Source organism: Ascaphus truei, chromosome 4 (genome assembly GCF_040206685.1).
Source record: "Ascaphus truei isolate aAscTru1 chromosome 4, aAscTru1.hap1, whole genome shotgun sequence".
Lineage (NCBI taxonomy): Eukaryota > Metazoa > Chordata > Amphibia > Anura > Ascaphidae > Ascaphus > Ascaphus truei.
In genome coordinates this window covers 78,011,853-78,038,243 of record NC_134486.1, presented here as the reverse complement: position 1 = coordinate 78,038,243, position 26,391 = coordinate 78,011,853, and the positions used below count along the sequence as shown (strand labels likewise).

Sequence of the window (26,391 nt, the reverse complement as noted above, 5' to 3'; positions counted from 1 at the left end):
ATCTCATCAATTCATTTTTTTCTTGTAAGTACAAACTCATATGTTCCTAGTACTACTTTTATAGTTTAATTATGTTATATTAACAATAATGTTTCTTTATATAACCTTCTGTTAGGACACAGATGAATATGGGTTGCACACCTTTCTTTTCTCTGCTGTGTGCACAAAGGGATGTGGCACCGGTATGTTATTGTTGCACAGGTTATATAATCCCTCTTCAATTGTACTTTAGTTGTGTGTATGTGAATACAACTTGGGTAACAAAGCAATAATATTTTAGCATTGTGTTATTCCTTATGCTAAGACAAAACACATATTATGCCCATAATCATTCATGCTTCTAGTATGCTTACATACAATGTTATTGGTGCAGTGTAACATGTACATCCATATGATGTGTACACCAGGCTGATTTACATTTTGAATGTCATGAAATATACATGGTGTTGTACATTTAACACCAAATACACACTTTGCTGTGTTGTTTACGGTACTGAAGATGGCATGTCAATGTTTGCAATTTATATATTGTTCCTTTGCATTATAGGTATATCTCCAGTATGACTGATCATGGTATGTATATTTGCTGACATCTCTCATAAGATGTGGCTACCTCAATCTTCCTATAATTATTGGAACTAAAAACCCAACATATTGGTATAAACACAAATGTAACATATATGTACTTTCTGTATCATGTATATGCATTTAGCTACTCTTGAGCTTTCATGTGCATTGTATTACAAAATGATTACTCACATTTCATCACATTTTATGTATGTTTCCTTATAATTTCCATTAATGTAATATAGAGGTGGTTGGAGAAAAGGGGATAACTGTACTTATTTGTTTACTTACGGGAGCACATTCATCACTAGCATAGACACACTTTTTAAGACAACTGTTTGTGTCTCTATCAATTGGTGTAGGATCCATGTATAACACCGACAAATGATAACACCAGCTTTATTATGGTAGCTTATATCATCATATTGACTATACTATGTATTTCTAAACGATTAATAAACACAGTAAACTATAGTTAGTTAGGTTAATGAAATATACACAGAAACGTACTTCATAACATGATGGTGATGTCATATTCAGAACATCATGCATTGGAGGGGACCATAACATCTGGCCAGTAACATTATTTGCTACAGTCCCAAACCATTTTATCTACATACCCATGTAACAAGAGATTTTAAAAATAAATGGCTACTTGGTTGTAAGTGTCCTTTACATTGGGAGAAGGAGTGGCTCACTGAGTAAAGACACACACTGGCACTGATAGTTTGAAGCAGGGGAGTCTGGTTCAATTCCCGGTGTGGGCTCCTTGTGACCTTGGCCAAGTCACTTTATCTCCCTGTGCCTCATGCGGCAAAAAAACATTTGTACGTTCCACGGGCCAGGGACCTCAGGCTGAAACATGTGTCTGTAAATCGCTGCGTACAACTAGCAGCCCTATACATGAACATGCTCATATTATTATTATTATTGTTACATAGTTTCGACAGTCATACGTTCCATTACATATTAGAATACACAAATGTGTTAGCAGAGTGGGAATGGTTGTTATATATAAAACACACCATGTCATAAAATGTTAGTAGTCATTAAAGAACACTCAATAAAAATTCATGAGGCACTCTTTTGCAACATCATTATGTTAATTAAGTGCTTATGCAATATAGGCATAAGGGTATCACATTTTTAATTGTTTGTTAATAAGCGCTGCAAGCAATATAAAATTAGTTCCATATGTAGTATAGTAGTCGGTGGCTCCTCCTCACAATCATCTCATATAAAGGTAGACTCTTCTGAAATCATACATTGATCCGATTGTATCTTCCCCGACATCTCTGAAATACAGCAAACACATGATGGTCAAAGATGGCACCTTACTAGATATGCATCCGTGACAACGCGTTACGCAGCTCTATATGATTGTGTAGATACACACGTCACTCACTTATATGTTAGAAGTAAAACTGTTCATCAGTATGTAATGTTTCTTTAAATTTGTAGCAGGCATAACTATGTATAAGAAGTGAACGTTGCCTGTATACTGAAAGATGTGCGCGCACATCTTTGTGTGCGCACGCACTTCACGCTTGGCTCCACTAACTGTTAGCGCATGCGCAAAACAAAGCGTACGTTGTGCGTTCAATACATGTTGAAAATACCAGTAAACATAACATCTTTATTTCAAATACAATGAAGACGAAACTACATTCGTTCTAAACGAGTACATCTGTATTCTTTTTAAACAGACGTGTTTGAACAGAAAGCACGGCCGATAACACAATGCGCAAATGCAATACGTGTGACGTCATGTTAAGCCAGCGTGAAACGCACGCTAACACTCCTCCCACTCAATTAACATTCGGCTAACGCCCAGGGTACGCCTACAAACACTGAGCCGCACGCATCACACACTGCAGTTACCGTTACTATAACAAAACATGACAGCCAATAGGCTTTGAGGCGCGCACGTCGCTTGGGGGCGGGACTTACATCACTAATCCTTTTTAAGGACGCCTTGGCCCATGACAAGGGTCCCACGTCATACGTGGTGGACCCGGTTTTCAATGTTGTAGATGTTGCATGATAACAAAACAGGTATGTGTTAGAGTAATGGTAAAATGTTGCTAATATGTTTAAAGGGATAGGAAAGTACGTATATTTATTCCGTCAGCAATGTGTACTACTCTTTCAGGTCCTACTATATTGTATTAGGAAACAATTTGTTTGTGATCGCTACATGTTATGCAGTCTGCAATGTTACGCTGTATCCACGCATTGAAAGTGAAAATGGTGGTTACAAAAAAAAAAAAAATTTAAACGCAGAGTCAACGCATAACGATTGTTATATTTACCATTCTTCTAGAATTAACTCTTCGCCTGGCTGCAACTGGTCGCTCCAGAAATGCAAGCCATTTTCATCCACGCTTAACCCAACCGCTGAATCCAGTATGGCACATATCTCCTCCAGGATGCGCTCATAGGAATCGCCACTGCTTTCTTCAAATAATTGGTCGGGAGGTAGGTTCATTTCTTCCGGTTCCCATTCCAATGCAATTTCAGCTGAAAGGCTTGGTACATAATCATAGTACTTTTGTTCTTGTACAATGTGGGTTTCAGGAATGGAGGCTGCAGATATTGCAGCACGTATCGATTCAAACGGATCAGTAGTAGCGGATACATTGCTATTGCCATTAGGAATAAATATGCCTTTCACGACAATATAAGTGCCGTCTTTCAGGATAAATTGTTTTTCCGGGGCAATCTTCCAGAAACCATAGGTGTGTTGTAGCTTATCCTGGTCACGTTCAAAAAAGTCATTACTTGATAAAGTGAATCTTATTGAGGAATTAAAATTCCGTGCATGCTTACGGTCTTGGTAATAAGGATATTTTGCTCGAATGAAATCATCGATTTGGCGTGTGCTTGCTTTCTGTCCACGACTGTTCAAGATGGCTTCACAGATCATGTACTTATACCCTAAAAGGGGATTAATATTGTTAACGAATTCATCAGCCATGTCTGAGTAGCACAAAAGCTGTGTGCAGGTCTGTGTTATTTGCTCATCAAAATGAATGTGCTGAATGGCTAACAAACTCCTGTTTTTCCTTGTCAAGGTCAACAAAAGTAACTACTTTGACTCCTTATTTCAAACGCCAATTGGATTTGTTTGTCTAATTGGGTTAACAGTTGTGGTTCGTGATATGGGACTGTGGGAGAAACATTTCTCCTTCTTTTATCTCGTTTGTGAAAAACATCCCTAGACTGTGAATGCGTTCACATAGTGTTTTTTTGAAAACTAACAAAGACCAGTGTGTGAAAATATTTCTTAGCCAGGCATATCAGTAAAAACACACCTGCAAAAAGAAATGTTTTTTCCCCGCTTACATTTCTGTGTGTATGTGAAAGTCTGGTTAACTCCCTGTCTGCATGAGTTTAAATACGTGTGTATATATATATATATATATATATATATATATATATATATATATATATATATATAAATATATCTCTTATAAAAATATATATATATTTATATATAATATTTTTTTTTTTTTTATATTGCAGGAGTACACACAACATTGATGGCATTAAGTATACCTTGTATGAAACCTATTTAAATGGTGAGAAACATGATTGAATGAAGTAATAAACATTTGTTTAAGCACAATACTGTTAGAGTCTCATACTTAGGATATTTCTCAAACATTAGGCCTGTATTATTAAAATAGTGTTTTCACAAGGAAGCATGAAGTGTATTAGTTTGTGTATACCAGTTTATATAGTACTATATATATATATATATATATATATATATATATATATATATATATATACACACATATATACATATATATATACACATATATACATATATATATACACATATATACATATATATATACACATATATACATATATATATACACATATATACATATATATATACACATATATACATATATATATACACATATATACATATATATATACACATATACATATATATATATATACACACTCACACACTCACACTCACACTCACTCAGTGTGTGTGTGTGTGTGTGTGTGTGTGTGTGTGTATATATATTATTATACATTCTGAGATGTTATAGAAACGAACACACAACTGATTAAAGGACAAAATTACAATGGCCAAGCAAGGCAAAGGTAAGTAATAATTTACACATAATCCTGCTGTACACGTACAAGAAAGATGTTTGCACTTACTTAGGTGTTTTAATAATTGCATGTGACTAATATGCATATGCAATTCTTACATCAATTAACACACCCAAATGCAATGTTTTGCTGCAAAGTCAATGGCAGCTTCTCTAAACTTAGCAACTGGCTCCTGGTGGACCATTACTGAACAGACGATTACAACATAAATATTTATAACACAATTAATTATGAGTGTTAACATTTCCAAAACTTCACGTGTACAAGAACATAGTTGAAAGTTTGGAAACAACACAGTCTTCAGCATACATACAATAGTAATTAGATAATCTGAAGTCAACAAAACAAGGCCAAAGACATATTTTCTGAATTATAACATTTATTTTTTTTGTTCCTTTTGCGAGCGAGTAACAGGCCTGCTTGTTGTCTCTTGAATTTTCCTTTTTCTTTTGCCACCAACTTTAGGCACAACAGAGCCACTTTGAGTGGCCTCTGGCACTTCACAGGCAGGGCTTGTGGCCAGTGACTGTTCACCTACGGGGCTTGTGGCCAGTGACTCACCTACAGGGCTTGTGGCCAGTGACTCACCTACAGGGCTTTTGGGCAGTGATTCACCTACAGGGCTTTTGGGCAGCGACTCACCTACAGGGCTTTTGGGCAGCGATTCACCTACAGGGCTTTTGGGTAGTGACTGTTCACGGACAGGGCTTGTGCCCAATGACACATGTGAGCAAGTTGGTATACACTGCACAAGTGATGGTTGGTCTGTTTCATGTGTGTCTTGTTTTGTTTTTGTCGCCTCCTTTGTAGGTGTCTGCTGCTGAATTTGTACAGATGGCAGCGGTAGGATGTCATCAGGAACCTGCACAGCAATGTCTGCTACTTGACCGGTAACATTTGGGCCTGGTGAATGAATATCAGATGAATGTGGTGAAAACTGACCTGCATGAACAGATCCTGGCTGGGAGGTGTTGAATTGTGGTACATTAGTCATTCTCCAGTAATTAGCTTGTGTTTGCTGAACAACTAATGCTTCGAATGAGGTGTTGATTTTTTGCAACTGTTTAGGCACTTCAATGAAGACTCTGTGGAGATGTGCCAATTGTGATACTGTTTCTTCCTGCAGTCCAATCATCCTTTCCAGCACTGTCATCATGTCTGAATGGCGACGATTTTCTGCGTCCACTATTTTTCCCTCTGAAGCTACAATTGCATCGTATGTGGAAGTTGATGGACGATTTGGCGGTACAACAGTTTCTATTGGCACCTCTTCATGGTCACATGATTGTATTTCAGTCTCTTCTGTGGCGTCATCCTCATCATACTCATCATCCTCATCACCATGATGTTCTAAAAAGAAATGTACACATTATTAAATGGCATGTTAATGTATGCTGTGTTACTATGTAATTGTACTGTGTCCTAAGTAACACCTAACATGTTAGCATACGTTTTATAACCTCATTAAAAACTACCTTGACTTACGAATAATGTTTGGACTCAGTATGAAATATGAATGAATGAAAAGTTGCTCTAAACTCAGAAGTCCTACATGATAATTAACATCACTAACACAATACATGTTGCCTTACACTTAATTTTCACTGACACTAAGTAATCCTATTTAAAGAAGATGTGCAAAACAAATAATGCACATGACAACATAACATATAGAAGAGCACATATTATATGGCCAGCAAATGATACACTCACCTTCTAGTAGTGTTGAGCTGGCTGACCCAGGTGAAGACACTTGTTCCATCTCAGGTGACACATGTCCTCCAGGGGCAACTATATATAACAATAACATAAGTTTTACATTTACATGTGTAAATATTGAACAAACACTTATTGTATGTTCTGTATTTATGATTAACTAACAACATCAGTTCCTTAACCGAAAATGTGTGTGAAAGTGAACATAAATAGTTGTAATAACACTGTACATGCCTGTGTACTTAGAATTTTTGAGTTCCCTAACATACAACATACTATGTTTCTGCAGTAATGCGTGAGGATAAATAGATTAAATGAGTACATAAAAATCATATGTTGTGTAGTGATATCAGTATCATAATGTACATAACTATCATGAGATGACCATTCACAATGGTTATCATGAAGGTGGTCATATTGCAAAAAGTGTTGTTTTTGGTAGAGGATATGTGTGGTACATTAATCGAAGATGTGGCACACCTGAATGTGGCTGTGACTCAACAAGACAACACATGCAGTGTGTGATAATGTGTCTTTCATAGTAGTTCAACTATAGATATGAGTGAACTAATGTGTGACGTACGCTTTGATAAGTAATGAGTTGTTGGGGCATTTAGTAGCTAGAGTTAAGCTTTCAAATGAGTGTGATTAACTTCAGTTGTGCTATTCAGGTTGTAAGAAAGGTATTCCCTTCCCCAAAAAGCCTAATCAGCCACACCTTTCAATGACTTGAAACAGGTGCAAATGGTGTGAACTAAGTTGACCGTGAAATGAGGCTGTAATTAGTGTGTGTGCTGAACCCCACCCCCTCTGTTGAAGTGTATGCTGTGATGAGATATTAATTGCAGCTGCTTTAACACAATGGTAGATGAGCTAAGTAGTCATCTGCAGTGTTTAAGTTATGAAAACAATGACATAACATATGATACGTGTGCCTCATTATGCTGTCTGTATATGACATAAAGCAAAAATGGACCTTTTCATAAGCAACTATAGATGTGTTAGTGCCAGTGATGTTTGTAGGCCGTTACATGCAATTTCTTTGATGCATGCTTAAAATAGGCAGTAATGTCATGTTTGTCGGAGTAAAATCAATAAAATACACAATAATATGATACATATTTCTGTTCTGTACCTGTAGCTACTAATAATTTCTCATGAACATGTGTTACACATGTGTACTACCCTGTTGTTCCCCATCTTCGCCCACCATCAATTGCTTCCACTGCAGCTATGCATTTTGGGAATTCACATGTAAATGAGCACGCAATGGCACGTGCTATATTAGTTACTGCTTTTAGTAGGACTACTACATATATGTCTATTTTGAGATATATATATACAGAATCAGACATATACATATATAGATGCAGGTATGCTTATATTGTGAAGACAGTATAAAAAGCAGTGTAAATATGCAAAATAAGTGTAAGCAACGACACGCCTAGTACAGTAATATTTATCACCTGCTGGAAATTGTGACGGATAAATTCCAATGTCACGGTCACCAGCCAAGCCTTCCACGACGACGGTAAGTAATTTTGGCCGAAGCAGCTCCTCCAATGGAGTCAATATGAGACGTTGTGGTGTGGGCCCACCTCCAGTGCCAGTAGCATGCACGCGTTGGTCTTGTATTTTCTTTTTCAATTTGGACCTAATATCATCAAATCTTTTCCGACAATGATACTTGTCCCTGACACTATTCCCACAGGCATTGACACCAATGACTATTGTGTCCCACATTTCTTTTTTGCTTGCTGCACTTGTCCGCCCTTGAAAAACATATAAAAGATATGAGGTAAATTAATAATAATATAAGCACCAGTTTCCTACACTGCTAGCTGTTCCAAGAGATAGCAAACATGCTGTTTTATGTGTAATATGTGCAGCACATGAGCATTCACTACTAAACCTATACATGTAAGCAAGGTTGCATTCATATTGTATGCAGTTCTGGCAAATTGACCGCCTGTGTTTATTTGTCCTTGTAAGGCATGATAAAAAGCTGTGTTTCCACACTAATGAACATAGAAAGATATTGTGTACCCATATTTGCATATGAACAAAACTCAGATGACCTAGGATCACATGTATTTGAATAATAAATGTAAAGTTACACTTACCTACTAAATGTCCATAGAGACTGTCATAGTGCTCCAGAATGCCAGTGACAAGAGCCCTATTTTCCTGGTCATTGAAGCGAGGATTACGTGGCTTCTCCACACGTTTTTTCCGAGCAGGTTTAGGGTCAGAGCTTGGCTGGTGCTGACTGGACTCTCCTTCTTCCAATGGAAGAGCCTCCAAAAGCTGGCCACCAGCAAGCACGCCACCACCAGACACCCCATCAGCAACTGCGCCACCAGCAGCACTCCCAGCACCAGCACTCCCACTCCTAGCACCAGCACTCACACTCCTAGCACCAGCACTCACACTCCTAGCACCAGCACTCACACTCCTAGCACCAGCACTCCCAGCACCAGCACTCCCACTCACAGCAACAGCACTCCCACTCCCAGCACCAGCACTCCCACTCACAGCAACAGCACTCCCACTCCCAACAACAGCACTCCCACTCCCAACAACAGCACTCCCACTCCCAGCAACACCACTCGCAGCACCAGCACTCCCACTCCCAACAACAGCACTCCCACTCCCAGCAACACCACTCGGTGCACCAGCAACATCACTCCCCTGAACAGAACGTTCACTCCGACGCGTACTCCCACGAGTAGCACTCCCACTCCCACCAGCATCACTCTTCCCACGCTTTGCGGGCATACTTCCAGCACTCACAAAAAACAGACAAGAAATGTACAGGCAATCACACGACCCACTTCCACATATAAAACAAGACAAAGATGTAAACAAAACAACAAAGGACAAAGCTCACCCAATACACAACAAGTCTCTCAGTCAATATGCAAATCTTCAATCGTCCAGCTCTGTGCGTCTCTCTCTCTCTCTCACTCCCAACAACACAGAGAATGATTAGCAGTACACGTTGCCTTTAAATATGGCGCGCAATCAAAAACATGCTTGTTTCGCCTGATTCAGCAAGATTTGTGATTGTGCAACCTAACAGCACCCCGCCACGCACGCCGATACACCTGTGTGTGATCGGCTCATCATCGTGAGAGTGGGCGGATTTGTTTTCTGGTTGATTTTGAATGTATTCGGCACTTACTGCATACGGAGAGGGAAAAACGCCAATAACATGACTAATCGATAAGCTTGCCGATTTCACATAATCGTCGCTTACTGCATGAGGCCCTTAGTGTTAACTTTCATATTAAAGATTTGAACTTATGTGATAACCTTTCTTTAAGAAGGAAAATGTATATGTAACTGTGTCTTTAAAAAGTAGTACCATCATGCAAGATTTTAGGGAGTGCCTTGGGTGTCTTGTTATGTTACAATTCAGTTCTGTCAAGACAGCAGACTCAGCAACACTGATATCAAGCACTCTGCATGTACTGTCCAATTTACATGTTGTACGTTCAGTAAACAACACAGTTTAAGAAGTAACAGGGTCCTGGTACGCTGACGTGTTCCTGAGAAACGCCTTGACAAATCAGAAGGTTTAATGCTAAACTACATACTTAACAGGACTCTCTCCTTGTGTGGTGCAATCTCACATAACTTGCCAAAAAACAACCTTTTGTAAATAATTTAACAATCTAATTGACTTCCTTAAGCTACTGTAACTTTAATTAAAAAATTAAAAAAAACACATTTGGTTTCTCTGGAAATTCATTACAAATTCCCTGGACAAGGTGGCGTTTTACCCTAAACCCCGCCCTTATCAGAGAGCCAATAAAAATAAGGGGAAGGGCATAGAGAGGGGCTAGGGCTGTGCAAGCATTTGCTGAATACAAAGTTATATTACAGAAGTCAGAGGAAATCAAACCCATTCCAAGTCTCGGCTCACCATGCTTGCAAACTAATAATAATAATAAAAATTATTTACCCCAATACTTTTTGTGTCGGAATTTGTTCAAATAAAGCGTTAATCACCCATATGTAAAATCTTAAACAAGTCACGGCCATTGTCTTCCACACCTCCATTCCCTGGGCTCATGAGAGAGGTTTTACACCTGGGCCCAGGTTGTTCAGCGGGAAGGATGGGCACTGTTGAGCAGAGGGGATACCACCACCCAGCCGATCCCAGATGTTCCAGGAAAGATGGCCCGGTGCCCCCCCCGATGCCGTCCCTGCCTTCATTGCCCTGCATATCAGAAATTGTTGGTGCTTTATAAATAGATGATGATAATAACTTTGGCACAAATGCCTTTCTTTATTCGATCTGCAATACCTTGCTCTGAGTACTTTTAATTTTATACTTGGATTTTTCCTTTAAAAAAGAAAAAAGGTCTCTGTTATTAAAATACTGTATGTCATTAATATGGTTAAATGAGCTGGAATTCATTAAGTTGTAACTACTTGACATTTGTGGTAGATTAGTTATAGCTGCCATAAATGTAAAATAATACCGTTTTTATCTCCTGGTTTTATGAACCGTGTACAAGTTGAGCAGAGGTTTGGAGGTAGGATTATCAACAGAGTGTTAAATGACAAATCATGTCTGATGAAGGAATATGCTTTTCAAGGCATCTATTAATTAAGGGTATTACAGGTAGTTATGGAGACATAAATTACACTTAGACTTTTTCATCCTATGACCTATCTATTGGCCCTTATCTTTAACTGCATGCCTCTAAGTTAATGATGATGATCCAGGGCCTTATTCTATGTAGCCAGGTCCCCCGTGGGTGTCTGCTGGCCCGCGACCCCTCACCTGTGTTCTCCGCTGCCGCGGGTCACTCGATGGACCCGCCGGCACTTCTGGAGCGTGGGGGCCAGTGCAGGGAGCGCGTTGCCGTTCCGGCGGTCCCCGGCGGTTCCCGAGCAGGGCGCCGCCATCTTGATGCAGGTCGCGCATGCGCAGTAAGTCCCCGGCGGCCCTGCAGAGCCCGCGAAACCCTAGCCTACCAGGGAAGGCTCCAGGCAGGGACTACGAGTCCCCTGAGCCTCTGCGTGCCCCACGTGATGCCAGGGAGCCAATAGGGCTTAGGATCTCCCTAGAGGGGGAGAATAGATACTTTCCACGTGCTTCAGAACGGCAGTTGGAGCTGGGAGCTAGGAGGGAGCAGGAAGGGTGTAGGGAGCAAGTGAAGCTTCTGCACCAGGTAGGTTTCCCAATCCCAGGTAGGCCCCAACTCACCACCAGGCTAGTGGGTAATTGACAAGGGATGGCCCTAGATTAGGGACTCTGCCTTTAGGTTCGTGAGGTGCCTTATTGTCCGGTCACAGCGGTCAGTGTGGTGAGGGCGGACAAGAGGGCATAGTGTCAGGTTGCAGTGCGTGCTGCAGGGATTAGGAGAGGCAAGTAGCGTGAGGGGGGGCAGGGACATACCTGCATAGGATAGGCGACCCCGCAGGCCCTAGGAGTTCCCCTGAAAGTCATGCAAGGTTGCTGTGCTGTAGGGACGGCCTATAGTACAGCGAGTGTCACGTTGGTTCACGGAGTCAGTTAAGGACTTCTTTGGTTACGCTGCGCATCCGTGCAGAAGGTTGGGCACCGTTCTTCATTGCGGCCGCAGAGGCTATCCTGGGTGGATCGTCCTGGAGAGGGGTTCCGGTGTTCTTCGGTCGCCGGATCCTTTGTGAAGCCAGTTGCAGATCCGAGAACGGGAGTGCTCGGCAGGTACTCTAAATCTACAAGTGCACCAACAAGGTCTATCACACTCACAAGGGACATAGTGGCTGCGCAGTCACACATATCATTCTTACTGTGTAGGGAGGAGGTGAAGGAGGAGGTGGAGGTAGCGTCCTGCGTGACGCCGTGTATAGTGTCGCCTCTAGGGAGGGACACCGGTTAAATATAGGTGCCTGTGTATGAGATTGCCTGCCAGTAAAGTCATTGATTGTTTTATCTACGTGTGGAGTGATATATATATATTTCCTGCGAGGAACCACTCCCCCTCTGGTGGGAGCCATCGCAGGTGGAGGCGCTGCACCGAGTACAGGATTACTCTTAATATAATTGCCCCAGGTTCCCCGTGGCGGAAGCTCAGCCCTCCTGTGAGCCAAGCAGGTAAAGCACCACACCTGGTAACACTAAGTTCTCCGCACCCACACTATATCTGCGATATGGGGGGGGGGGAAACAGGGTTACATCTATAGTCACCAAAGCGGCTATTTGGGAAGTTTTGACTAAAAATCCCCATACACTTCAACTGTCACTTCGGCGATAAAGAATTACTACCTAAGTAAGGCTGCGTCCCCGCTAGCGCTGAGCTCGCTGAGCGGGCGGCGCCTGGCAAAGTGACTTGCATATAAATATATATGCAAGTCCCCGCTCACGTGATGCGCGTGCGCACACGCTCACCGGCGCTCTGCGCTTAGATAAACAATTTTTTTATACTCTCTAGCGCACTCAGCTTCCCCTGCATGAGCAAGCTCAGCGCCAGCGGGGACAAAGCCTGAGACTAGGGCTTTAAATGGACATACAAATTAGCCGTCTGCAGTATCTATAATATATCCAAGAAATACCAACCATGAATAGTTTAAATATATTATAGGAATTTATCATAGGTTTCATCGCTTCTTGGCCTTTTGGCTAAGATCAAGTGTAGTGGCTATCCTACCTGTGGCAGGAGTAGGATGGACAGTGTCACATATTTGGTCTTCTGGCCTGGTCGAGAGGTGGGATGAGCCCAAGATAAATTCCGTGTGTGGGGGGGGATCTTAGTAGAGTACCGGCCGTGTGAAGCTCACTGTGGGAAGCTCACTGTGGGCAAGGTTATGCCCTTCCGCAGTGATACACTGGAAGGTCGAACAGTTCCCAGCATGCAGTGACTCCTGACTTCTGAGTCCCAACGAGAGGAGACCCCCAATGACCCCTGTACATTGAATGTAGGATTATTGCAAAATGTGAGTGTGATTACTGGAATCTGCACAAGCTGTATAAATACACTTGTTTTTTCTGCACCTTTGAATCTCTCCTTTCTTCACTATCCTTGAGACCCTGGAGAAAGATTACTGTGGGTAATACTTCTAGATCTGTGCCTCAATGGTTATATATTGAAATTACTCATATACTGTAACACAAAAAATATCACCTCACAGATTGTCCACATATTTATATATTTATTATGTACTTTGTTACAAATGTTATTTGCACAGGCAATTTATACTCTTAACATAATTTGTAAAATTTGCACATAGAATCTCGTTTGCACAATTTTTTATTATTCAGTTATACACAATGTATGTCTATTGCTCTTTGAATAATATTGCAACAGCACTTTGATTGAGTTCACATTTATAGTTAATAGCGCTCCCCTATTTTTCTGTAATATGTTTTGAAGGCTCTGGCTAAATAAAAGCCTATTTTGATTTCCCCTTAAAAATGTCTCCTGTTTTTAAAACCACTGCACACATCTCCTACAGTGACAAATGGTAAGAGATCTTTAACCTTTATTATAATTCGGAGGTATCCAGTCTTGTTACCTAAGTGTCTTAATTCATATTGGATGTTATACTATCAAGAGACAGTTTTGCTCTTTAAATTGGAAATGGTATCACCATGTTGCAAACTTCAGAATATTAACATTGTAACAAGATCAATAAGTTACCTTCTAGATGTATAGTCATAAAGACAGACAGCATGGTAGGTGAGAATATGGGCTATAATTATTTTTCATACCTACATAATTGACAGAACAATAAATTAACTGATATCCTTTTTATACATTGTGAAATGCACAGCCCATTACTTACTATACACTATGACATCAGTTGATTATCTGTTACTATATACAGTATATGGATTTCAATCGTTATCGTGAACTTAATAATGATTTAATCGATATGTGAGAATTCTTCCTTGCCGAGATTATACTACAATTTTTATTATATATATGAAATTGATTTGTGACATTCCAGGTTCATTATTCCACACTAATTGTTTTTAGTTGTTTTTTAATTGCGATGTAATGTCCTGGTGGAAGGTATTTAATGTGACCTCCTACCCAGTATTGTTATTCCTTGAAAACGCACTGTTTGATGTGAAACGCGTAGGAAGACATTTTGTTCATTTTTTATAATTCACCATGATCTAAATAAAATACATTTTAACATTTTCTAATCCTTACGAGATCCTGTGCAATCCCATCAGTGATTTCCCTGGTGTGACTGCCACTGGAACTGCTGTTACCTGCTGCCTGTTGCCTGCAGAGAACTCTCTGAGCCTGCTCCAGTAATTACGTAATGTTCAGCACCTGTCCCTCATCTCCAGCCAGTCGTGTATGAGACCTTCACTTCCTACTTCCAGTGCCTGTTTATTGTGGTTATCGGGGTACTTAAGCTCGCTGCCACTTGCTGATACCAATGGCTATTCTTGTTACCAGCTCCGTTTTGGAACTCACTACACTTACTTCTCTCCAGTCCTGATTTCCGCCTGTTGCTGACCATTGCTACCTCTCTGCTGCCTGCCTCGACCTTTGCTTGTGACCCCGACACAGATTCTCTGCTGCCTAACTTTGATCTTGGCCTGTCCACGAACCCTCACTACCCGCCTGCTTGCCTGTCCCAGTCCCTGGACTCCAGCCATGCATGAGCTCCCCATGACGGATTCTTGGCTTGTGGTAGCTCCATTCACTTCTGATTTTTGTTCAAATGGTTAAGAACCAAAATAATACAGTGCAGAAAAAAGTTTAAATAATTCTGCTTAGTGTGTAGAATATGATATTGTGTTTTCATTCTTCAAGCTTCCTTTATTAAATATTTATAAATATTATGAACTCTCATATTCCACCACATTAATAATCTTACCGTGTATATTGCTTTCTTTAGTTGCTGTTCTCTATCAATGTTATTTTTCGACAGCCAGCAAGTTAGTGCATATTTGGCTCATTTCAGAACAATGAGTAAGTGGGCTATTTTAGTGTGCAGTAAGATTCATCAGCATCGACATGAGAAGAAGCACTTTGGCAGGAAATAGAGAAACATTAATGGATTGAATAGTTCATCTGGAAAAAACTGTTCTACCAGCCTACTGAAATAAATATTAGGAGATGTCATGACAGAGGTTCCTTGCAGTTTATATTCCTTCATGTGCTGCCAACCGTTTATTTGGGGTTTTAGCGTAATTGTCTATTTGCGTAGTTTGAAGCATTTACAGTGCTCGCTTAGATGAATTTTCATCTATACATTATCCTCTTCAATTTGGTATGAGAAACATTTGGCATACAAAAATAAATGTCTTGAGTAACTAATTTTCTAAATGGTGGAAAGCTGTGATGCGTTTCTCTCTTACGGATACTGTATGAAGTGCCTAGTCTTAGTCATTACAAATACGAAATCATTTTAAATTAATAATCATGGCTGCAGTTTAGTTCTTTTGAAACATTTTTGCAACTAGGCTGTTTACATAGTGGTCTCATTTTGTCTGTTATCGCCGTAAATATATATATGTGTGTGTGTGTGTGTATATGTGTATATATATATATACAGCTAAACCCCGTTATAACGTGGGGGCCGCCGCGCTTTAGCGCATATTCATCCCGCGGGACAGGAGATGGGAGCGGGCATGTCCCTCCGTTCCCCGCTTCCCCCTGTCACCGCGGGACAGCCCGCGGGGCAGGAGATGGGAGCGGGGATGTCCCTCCTGTCCCCGCTTCCCCCTGTCACCGCGGGACAGGCCGCGGGGCAGGAGATGGGAGCGGGGATGTCCCTCCTGTCCCCGCTTCCCCCTGTCACCGCGTGACAGCCCGCGGGGCAGGAGATGGGAGCGGGGATGTCCCTCAGGTCGCCGCTTACCTCAGATCCCGCTGCCTGCATGGAGGTGGTAGCGGGGGGTTTCTTCTCCCCACCGCTGTCCCTGGCGCTCCCGCTGCCTGCGCGGGAGGAGGGGGGGGAGCGGGTGGTGGTGCTGGTCGCGGCCTTTCCTCTGCTCCGACCCCACCCCCCGTCTGTGTAGAGTGAGAGAGTGTGTGTGTGTATGTATATATGGGAGAGAAAGTGTGTGTGTGTATATGGGTGTGTGTATGTGGGTGTGAGTGTGTGTAAGTGTCTGTGAGTGTGTGTAAGTGTCTGAGTGTGTGTGTAAGTGTGTGTAAGTGTGTGTAAGTGTGTGTGAGTGTCTAAGTGTGTGTAAGTGTGTGTAAGTGTGTGTGAGTGTCTGTGAGTGTGCGTGAGTGTGCATAAGTGTGCGTAAGTGTGCGTGGGTGTGTGTGAGTGTGTGTGAGTGTGCGTAAGTGTGTGTGAGTGTCTGTAAGTGTGTGTGAGTGTGTGTGAGTGTCTGTGAGTGTGTGTGAGTGTGTGTGAGTGTCTGTGAGTGTCTAAGTGTGTGTAAGTGTGTGTGTGTGTGTGTGTGTGTGAGTGTCTGTAAGTGTGTGTGAGTGTCTGTGAGTGTCTAAGTGTGTGTAAGTGTCTGTGAGTGTGTGTAAGTGTCTGAGTGTGTGTGTAAGTAAGTGTAAGAGCTGGAGCGGGAGGTGGGAGGTTTGACAGGGAGGGGGGGCGTGGCTTGAGCGGAGGGACCCGCTACTCTCCCCCCCTCCCTCCACGGACTGCAGGAGGGAGCTGCTACTCTCCCCCCCCCCCCTCCCTACACGGGCTGCAGGAGGGACCCACTACTCTCCCCCCCCTCCCCGGACTGCAGGAGGGAGCTGCTACTCTCCCCCCCTTCCCCGGACTGCAGGAGGGAGCTGCTACTCTCCCCCCCCTCCCCGGACTGCAGGAGGGAGCTGCTACTCTCCCCCCACTCCCTCCACTGGCTGCAGGAGGGACCCGCTACTCTCCCCCCCCCCTCCCTCCACGGACTCGGGCTGGAGCACTCATACATACACACATACACACACACACAGGCACTCACGCACTCATACACACACGCGCGCACACACATGCAGGCACTCACGCACTCACACACACACACACAGACAGGCACTCGCACTCACACACACAGACTGCTAACCCCCCCCCACCCCCCGCCGCAGTCCAGGGCCCGCCGTAGCCGCAGCGCAGGGCCCCGCCACCCCCCCAACCCCCACAGCACAATGACTTCCCACCCCCTTAACTTTGTGAAACAAAAGTCACAAGACGTTGTACAGGCAAAATACATCTGTTAAAGTGCAGTTGTCTGTTTATTTCTATATTATAATTGTGTGCAGTGTGCAGTGTGTGTGCAGTGTGTGTGCAGTGTGTCAGTGTGTGCAGTGTGAGCAATGAGCAGTGTGTGTGCAGTGTGTCCAATGAGCAGTGTGTGTGCAGTGTGCAGTGTGTGTGCAGTGTGTGTGCAGTGTGTCAGTGTGTGCAGTGTGAGCAATGAGCAGTGTGTGTGCAGTGTGCAGTGTGTGTGCAGTGTGAGCAATGAGCAGTGTGTGTGCAGTGTGCAGTGTGTGTGCAGTGTGTCCAATGAGCAGTGTGTGTGCAGTGTGCAGTGTGTGTGCAGTGTGTGTGCAGTGTGTCAGTGTGTGCAGTGTGAGCAATGAGCAGTGTGTGTGCAGTGTGCAGTGTGTGCAGTGTGAGCAATGAGCAGTGTGTGTGCAGTGTGCAGTGTGTGTGCAGTGTGCAGTGTGTGTGCAGTGTGTCAGTGTGAGCAATGAGCAGTGTGTGTGCAGTGTGTGTGCAGTGTGGCAGTGTGAGCAATGAGCAGTGTGTGTGCAGTGAGTGTGTGCAGTGTGTGCAGTGTGTAGTGTGTGCAGTGTGTGCAGTGTGCAAAAAAAAATGAATTTTTTTTTTAATTTATTTATTTATTTTTTTAAACGGGAGCCACGGGAAAACCGCGTTATAACCGAATCGCGGTATAACGAGGCGCGTTATAACGGGGTTTAGCTGTATATATAATACAAGAAACAGACAGCGCAACTCCCAACAAAATTTCAAATACAGTAATTGGTGAAAAACTGTAACTAGCCAATTCAATTTATAAACGAGAGGTATTAACCCTTTAGATACTGACTGACCCTGTTAGATCTGCTGCCACTTAGGTCCACGGCTCCACACTTGCTGATATAAAATGTACGAGAAAGAATGACCTAGGCGCAAAAAAAACAGGGAGAGAAAGAAAAAAAGAGAAAAAGAACCATCATAGGGTAGTAAGTCAGATAATCAGAATAACAAATTGGTGAGATATGCACTTACAGCAATTTAGGTAAGTATCAGCTTTTTATCCACTCTGGGATCAGGAGCTCAGCTTGGTGATTCTTTATATCTCTGCCAGGAACTCTCCGTTTTTCAAAGTGACTGCTTTCACAGTACTTCACAGCAGTCGCGGTGCACCTGTATACAGGGATTACGTCTTGCAGACAGATCTCATACAGGGATTAGGTAGGGAAAAGAAAAGGAAAAACATTATAGTGTAAAACCTTTTATTTTAAAATTAGTAAAGAAACTAAATAAGTATCCAACTCACACTTTGTGAGTCATAAAAAAGCATTTGAGAGTTACACACATGAATCGCTCACACTCAATGGTGGATCGACGCCGGCTCCCAGTCCAGCTAACTCACACAGTCACTTCCGCATCACGTGACCTCTCGCGAGATCTCCTCTCCGTTGCTGAAAATTCACTGCTCCGGCTCCGTGGTGGAAAATCAGCTTGACAGGTCATCTCTCTCTGCTTATGGAACGCCCGCCCTACGTGTTTCTCCAATATGGCTCCATCAGGGGCCGCTACCACCAGGCTTTTCTAGAACGTTTCAGAAGGGTAGAAGACTTGAAATGTTAATGTCACGGACGGGTAGCAGACTTGATGCTTTGGTATCCCCGACCTTTTAGTGAAGGATAAGTAAAAAAAGTTTCTGATCGCTCCTGAATCTATGAGAACGAAAACGTCAATAGGGTCATGGTATTCCTACTGTGTGACGGTTGGAAAGCTCAAGTGTGCCACGGTCATCTGTAGTGTGTTAGGAGAATAGAGTGGAGTTCTTGGTTTCTTAACACTCGGCAGGTTGACTCCCTCAAACACTGAGTTGGCTTTCTGGTACAAGTTCCTGGGACATCCACGTACAAAATGTCCTTGTTTTAAGCTGCGCTTATAGTGCCTTGCGATGGCGACGCCGCTCGAAAACAAATAAATTGACTCAGTCGACAGCACTTATAGTAAGCGCGACGGCGCGGCAAAAAAATGGGTAGCCGGGTCTATTTGATTTTTTAGAAACAGTCGCCACATGTGACTGTCTCTAAACCAATCAGAGACCGCGGCCCGTCCCTTTTGGTGACGTCATTGGCAGCAGTCGCGGAAAATCCAATTACAACTTTTGCTGGTGGCAAGGGTGATGTCATGCGTTGCCGTCGCTAGCACTATAAGCGCAGCCTTACACAAGATAAAACACAAATCTTGATTTGCCTCCTTTCCCCATCATCCTTAGAGAGGGGTCCCCGGGTTCTCCCTATCTGCGTGGGTTCGGGTGAGGGTTCCTTTACTTGACAAACATTGTTTTCATACGAGACTGTATCTAAGCATTCATAAAAAGTTTTGGAATCCTTCCTCCCTTATGTTCAGTTAAGCGGTGTTCCAATTGAAGAACCAAGTCGACTAAATCTGAATAAGTAACTGGTTTCAGAATAACATGAGCCAAAATATCTTTAATCCTCTCTAAGACCTCTATAAAACAGGGAAGCCCGTTTACCTTCAGGCCAAGCAGATTCTAGCACTAGTTTCTTGAACTGGGTTAGATTTGCCAAACTATCTATGTATGCGTAAGATGTCAAGACCAGTTCTTTGTTCACTTGATAACTTACCAGAACTACTGATGTTTTTATTTGGAATCATTAAGGTCTCTATTTCAGTGCCGTTTCACTCATATTTTAAGCAAGTTTACAAGGGTATGAAGTTTGTTGATAAATTTAGTTTACACAAGTTTCTTGCTGCAGTGTTGCTTTTACACTTTTGTGTACCCTATTTCACACCACTCATCGGCTGAGCATTTTGTTGCCTAACCATCATATTCCAGTCACCTTGCTTTTTCTCAGTAATCCTCTAGGAGCCCTCGTGTCCTATGCATTACCTTTGCTGTTATCACACACAATACCCCTGTAAGTTCAAAATCCAGACCCACCACACCATATATATGTAACCCCCTTTGGGTTACTAAAGGTATACCATGGGTTAATGTCTGGTGAGTTGTTGCAAGGCAATAACCTTTAAGGTATTGTTGAAATTCAGACAACTGCCACGTAAGCCCCACCCCTATTCTAGAATGATCTTGCCCAGTAACAGGGGTGGAGAGTTGTGGTGAGAAGCCCAGCCACTCCCCTGTAACTATGGTGACCTGTGAGGTCACTAAGTAGTATAAAGGTAGAGGTAAGGGGGTTTGGCCTCAGACCCCCAGGAGTGCCCCATCAACACCATGGAGAAAGGGGAGGGGGTCTCAACCTGTCTGCATGTTGTCCTAGTCTAGTAAGTGTGAAACTCTATGTGTAATGATGTAAGATCACCTTTGTTGTTTTATAGTCAGGGAAGTGTCCCTACATAGATAGGGCAGTCACTAGCTAATTGCAAGGCCATAAGGATATATTGAAGGAGTGTTTGCGTGGCAGTTTTCCTTTGCATGGGATTCCCAAACACATGGGGTCTCCAGGGCTTTCGCATATCAAGGTTGTATCAATACAAGCCTTGGAAAAAGTAAGCACACCAGGCCACTGAAGAGGACAGCTGGGGTTTTGTATTAATGAGGGGTAGATGGGAATCCTGGTGGCATTACATCCCTAGGCAGAAGTTCTAGGAAAGTGCTTGCATGATGACTCCAAGATCTTAGAGGTTATAGAAATGGATATTCCCCTTTGACTATATACAAGACAAGAGTGATGCGTGCCTCCCTGTGGAGATGTTTGGACTCCAGGGGAGAGAATGTAAGAGTAAAGTCTGTCCTTTTAGTATAAAAGTTCCTGGCACCCTTTATTACCACCATTACAGCTTACACTACCAGCCAGCCAAATGCCAGCACCCTGAGAAGTTAAAGAGTCTGTGTCACCACATCTACACTACCTCACAGTAACACTCCTTAGGCTGCGTCCAAACCAATGAAGGCCACTGCGCATGTGCATACGTGAGCGGCGAGGCGACTGATGCCTGGCAAGAAAAACTTGTTTGTTTTTGCTGCACGACGGCACGTTCACGTGCACGGTTCAGCCAATGAGGGCGCTCATGTGACATCACGGCCAGCCCTCACCACTCCCCAAATCGCGCAACCATGCAGGCCACTGATCTCGGCAAGTACAGGCGCATATATGCGAGGCATTAGGAGCCGGGCAAGGTAGGGTTACATATATTTACAGTATGTCAAAAAGGAGTGCTAATGGGTTTGTGTAAACAAAAGACAGAAAGACACAATGCTACATCCAACATAACAAATTATATAGTTAAAAACTTATCTGTTATTCTCTCATAAGTGAGGGACACTACGTTACATTCTTTGGCCAAAGCATTCTAAGCTTGTAGATCACGTCAAGGTGTCCCCTCTTTTTCTGCAAGTCCTAACACTATCTCTGTGAATGTTCTCTTTTCTTCTCTGATAGAGGAATATGTCTGAATGGACTGGTCATTCACAGCTGACCTGCTATTTAAAGGTGGACAGGGTGAACTTGGAAACGGGGGAGGGGCACAGACCTCCAAACAATTCTTTACCAATTAAAATCTACAAACACACAACACCCCTGTAAGATCAAAACCCATGCTATACTGCAAGACCGTCTAAAAACACAGATGGGCGTTTGCGAGATGTTGTCTTAAAAGTCTAATAGCAATTCAACCTACAGTACAGTACAGCTGTACATTCTCTGCAAGTCTGTGTGCGCACGCTGTGCTGTAATTGTAAAATGAAACGAATAGGCATGTTACAGTATCACATTTTCTGTTCAAGTCTGAAAAAAAAAAAATTGTGTGGTTTTTTTTTCCGTTTCCAGACAAGTGCCTGCATAAAAATTCTTGATATTCTGATATTCAATCGGCACTGTAGCTTTTTAATGCGACACTAGTCATGCACATGCTTTATTTATGCAATTTTTATTTATTTGGGGGTGTGGGTGTGGGGATCAAAACATTACGATGACCTGTTGAAAATATTTATTTGAACGACAGTACAGGTAATCCTTCATGCAGCTTTACCCCCCCACCTCCCGCACACACACAAGGCTCAAGGATTTGATTTCAACTTCTTATCGACACAGACCATTCATTTTCAAATGGTTGGCTTTGTGTTTTTAATCGTCCCGAGCCTGGTGTCACATCTCTGCGCCTGCGTGTAATTCTCTTTGGGACCTTGTTGATTATTAATGCAGAGACCATTTATATGACTCATCCACCCACCCCCCTCCAACCCTTTGAGGCTTTGTTTAGGGTAACACATGCGCACGTGTGATAATCCCTTTTCAAATGTAATATGTTAATCTGATTAGCCCTTCTTGGCAACTACTGTAGTGTAGACTTGTGAGGTTTACAACGGTACATGTACTGTACTGTTTAGATGAATGTAATTAATCGAAATATGTATCCATACCTTCCCGAATTTAATATGTTAATCTGATAAGCCCTTCTTGGCAACTACAGTAAGTAGTGTAGCCCACCCCTAAGCACTTCACACACAAACCCAAAGCCTTCTTCAAGAATCCCCCCCCACACACACACACATACATTCAAAGTGAATTTAAAGTTCAAAGAAAAAAAAGAGATTTAAAAAAAGCATCATCTGATTCATGTTTTTGCTAAATTACCAATTTTTGTAATTCTTTCTTTTTCTTTGGGGGGGGGGGCTTTCAATGATTATGATTATCGTGAATGTAATGAAATATTTATTTTATTTTATCAGGAATAAAAAATACAAATAATCATGAAAAATACAAAATTCAGTCTTTATCTTCTTTGTACTGCACATGTACTGTAGTTCTTCTGTCAGTTGAAAATTGAGGGCCGGTGGATAATCATGGAAGAATGAAAAATACAAATAATCATGAATAATACACATTTAAAATAATAAAAACAGTAATACAAATTTTTAGTCTCTCTTCTTCGTCATGGCCACATTGCATTCTGTAGTTCATTGAGAGAGGGGGGGAGGGGGTTGTGTAAATGTGTGTACTGTAGATACACTATACACACAGTTCACACAATTTACACAATTTACACAATTTACACATGATACCCCCCTCCTCCCCCCACCCATCCTTTTTTAGTGCAGCTCTCTGTGAAAAGGAAAGAAAAAATTAGTGCAGTTACAGTAAGTGCATATAATGGCATTGTGTACAGTATTGCTACTCCATATTGAACTATGCAGTTACTAATGTCAAACTACTGTATACTGGAACTACTGTATGACTACTGTAAAATACTTTGTAACAAGATTGGGAGTGCAGCTCTCTCTGAAAAGAAAAAAATAGTGCAGTGAAGTGCATGGTGTATACTGTAAAACAATCTGTGCCATACTTACCTGTATCATACTGTACTTGGTGTGCCTGTACTTACCATACTACAGTACAGTACAGTACCATACTACCTTCCTGATGCATGCCCATTACGCTGTATCACAATGGGCAATACAGTCGCAATATGGTCGATATATTTATTACATCGTTCCACGGTGAGTACATCGTTCCAAAAACTCAGTATGCCTTTCGACAACTCATCCTTTTTGGAGGGTTTCAACACTTTGCAGATGTAATCCTTTAGCTGATGCCAGACCGTTTCGATAGGATTGAAGTCTGGCAATCTGTCATTGGAGGGGTAAAAAAAGGAAAAAAAATTGTTAAAGAGATACACAGTAAACAGTGGGAAAAAATAAGACACGGTTACCGTACTTACTCCGCTGGCGTCTTCACCCAGTTGATACTGCAAGCAAGAATATGCGCAGTTGACGCGGTGTGCTTCGGATTGTTGTCCTGGTAGAAACGGTGACCATCTGGGAATTCACGTGTGATGTATTCCACAGTCTCTGGCACTATTTGCTCTTGGAAAAAAAGCTTTATTCATGATTCCTGTAACAAGAAAAGAAAAGTGCTCAAAATAATGCACACTAGTACAGTACAGTGCATAAGGCAACAGCGTGTGAGTTTGGGCCTTATTTTACCATCAAAGATGACGATGCGTCCTGGTCCACGCCTAGAGATGGCACCCCACACATGCATCTTCACTGGGTGTTTTGGATGCGGCTTCATAGATATGCGTCCTTTTTTGTGGAATGCAAAGGTTGCAAATCTTTCCAGCGATACAGTAGACTCGTCAGTAAAGATGCAATCCTGAAAAGTTTCACCACTGTCAATCCATGCCTGTGCCTGGACCACTCTCTTGATCTTGTTGACATCCCTTATCATAGGGTACGCTCTGTAATGACAAGGAATAATTTTAAAGGTACAGTACAGTTTATTAAACCACACTTTTACCTCCTGTACTGTCCAGTACTAACCTCACACGTCCATATTTCCATCCAATTCTGCGTATCATCATCTTGATGCTGGTCTCTGATACGGTTAGATTGTGATTTTTATGCAGAGTGTCTTTGACCCTCAAGGCACTCTTCTCATCATTCTCTTCACTTATTTGGTCAACCAGATGAGTTGTCTCCCTACAGGAAACAACAATACATTACAGTAGCCCACAAGTACAGTACATAATTTATGCTCAGGCCTACAGTATAGCTAAATATATATAATACTGTAATATAATAGTTATATAAATATACAGCGATAACAATAATAGATATAGAATAGTTATATAAATATACAGCGATAACTATATATATATATAACACACACACACATATATATATATAGATAGATAGATAGATAGATAGATAGATAGATAGATAGATAGATAGATATAAATAACAGATATAATATTAACGTACTTAGGGTGTGTGTGTGTGTGTGTGTGTGTGTGTGTGTGTGTGTGTGTGTGTGTCAGAATGTGAGTAAACTGTGTACTGTAATGAGGGGGTTGTGAGTGCGTGAGTCATAATGAAGTGAGTGATAAGGAAAGTGGTGCAAAACACTTTCAAATAGAATTGATTATAAGAATGTAGGAATGCAATTATAATAATAGAGGAAGGATTTGCAACACAAAAAAAATTGTACAGTACAGTTTATCTAATAATTGGTAGGAAAATTATTCTGTTAAAAACAATTAGTCATCTAACCAATAAAAGCGCTATTGCAGTACAGAAAACATACAGTATTCAAAGTACTTTACAGTACTTACGCGGTAGTTACCGTTGCTGTCCTCGTGACTTTTTTAGTCTTACCGTGGGCATGATAGCTCACGGTGGCAGGGATAAAACGATGAGACAGAGCGCACAAGCAAAAACGGAGCAGGAAGGACCCAGAATCAAAAATAGAATAAAGGGGCACTTTAATGTGACAAAAGACCCATCCAACGCGTTTCGAACATCGCAGTGTTCTTTTTCAAAGATAAAATATAGTGTAATATCATCCATTAAATACCCTCTTACCTGCAGGCAAATTCGCGCCAAAAACGGGAGCATGATGACGTCATGACGCAATGCGTCATTTCATAAACTGTAAAAGTCAATTTGTTGTATATCTTATAATATGTGGCTGCGGCAAAAGTTATGTGGGGAGAACGATTAGAGCTCTTAAGGTCAGGATATTAGAGCACCTAAGACTCATAAGATTGCATGATACTAACCATCCTGTTTCTAAGCACTTCTCCGAATGTGGTCAGGGGGGCATCAGGAATTTTTCCTTCCTGGGCATTGAATTGATTAATAATAGACCTAGAGGAGGTGATCGCATCAATTTATTGAATCGTAGGGAAGCGTATTGGATATTCATTCTCCAAACGCGCTTCCCTATGGGTTTAAATATTGATTGGCAACTGGCCCATTTTCTATAAGAGATGTATTATTATTTTATCCTTTTTCAGTTATAATAAATTTTGTTTAATAATTCTAAATATTTGGTTACCTTACATATATTTATTTTTTCAACTTAGTACATTCTGTTTTTCCATTGTTAT

The 26,391-nt window shown here is 41.9% G+C and overlaps 1 protein-coding gene across 1 annotated transcript; it reads right to left on the bottom strand.

Moving 5' to 3' along the window:
- Positions 1–5,086: 5,086 nt before the first annotated feature.
- On the bottom strand, positions 5,087–14,898 carry LOC142492264 (uncharacterized). The gene is made up of 3 exons (XM_075594933.1): positions 14,862–14,898; positions 6,421–6,498; positions 5,087–6,057 (listed from the first exon to the last, which is right to left on the bottom strand). Exons 1-3 carry the CDS (start codon positions 14,896–14,898, stop codon positions 5,087–5,089), a joined length of 1,086 nt encoding a protein of 361 aa, XP_075451048.1.
- Between the last annotated feature and the right edge of the window lie 11,493 nt (positions 14,899–26,391).

Coding starts and splice junctions, on each gene's coding strand:
- LOC142492264 (XM_075594933.1), bottom strand. CDS start 14,898: ATGGTCAGCAACAGGCGGAAATCAGGACTGGAGAGAA. Junction 6,499..14,861: donor GAAATCAGGACTGGAGAGAA/GTAAGTGTAGTG, acceptor TGTTATATATAG/TTGCCCCTGGAGGACATGTG. Junction 6,058..6,420: donor CAGCTCAACACTACTAGAAG/GTGAGTGTATCA, acceptor ATTTCTTTTTAG/AACATCATGGTGATGAGGAT.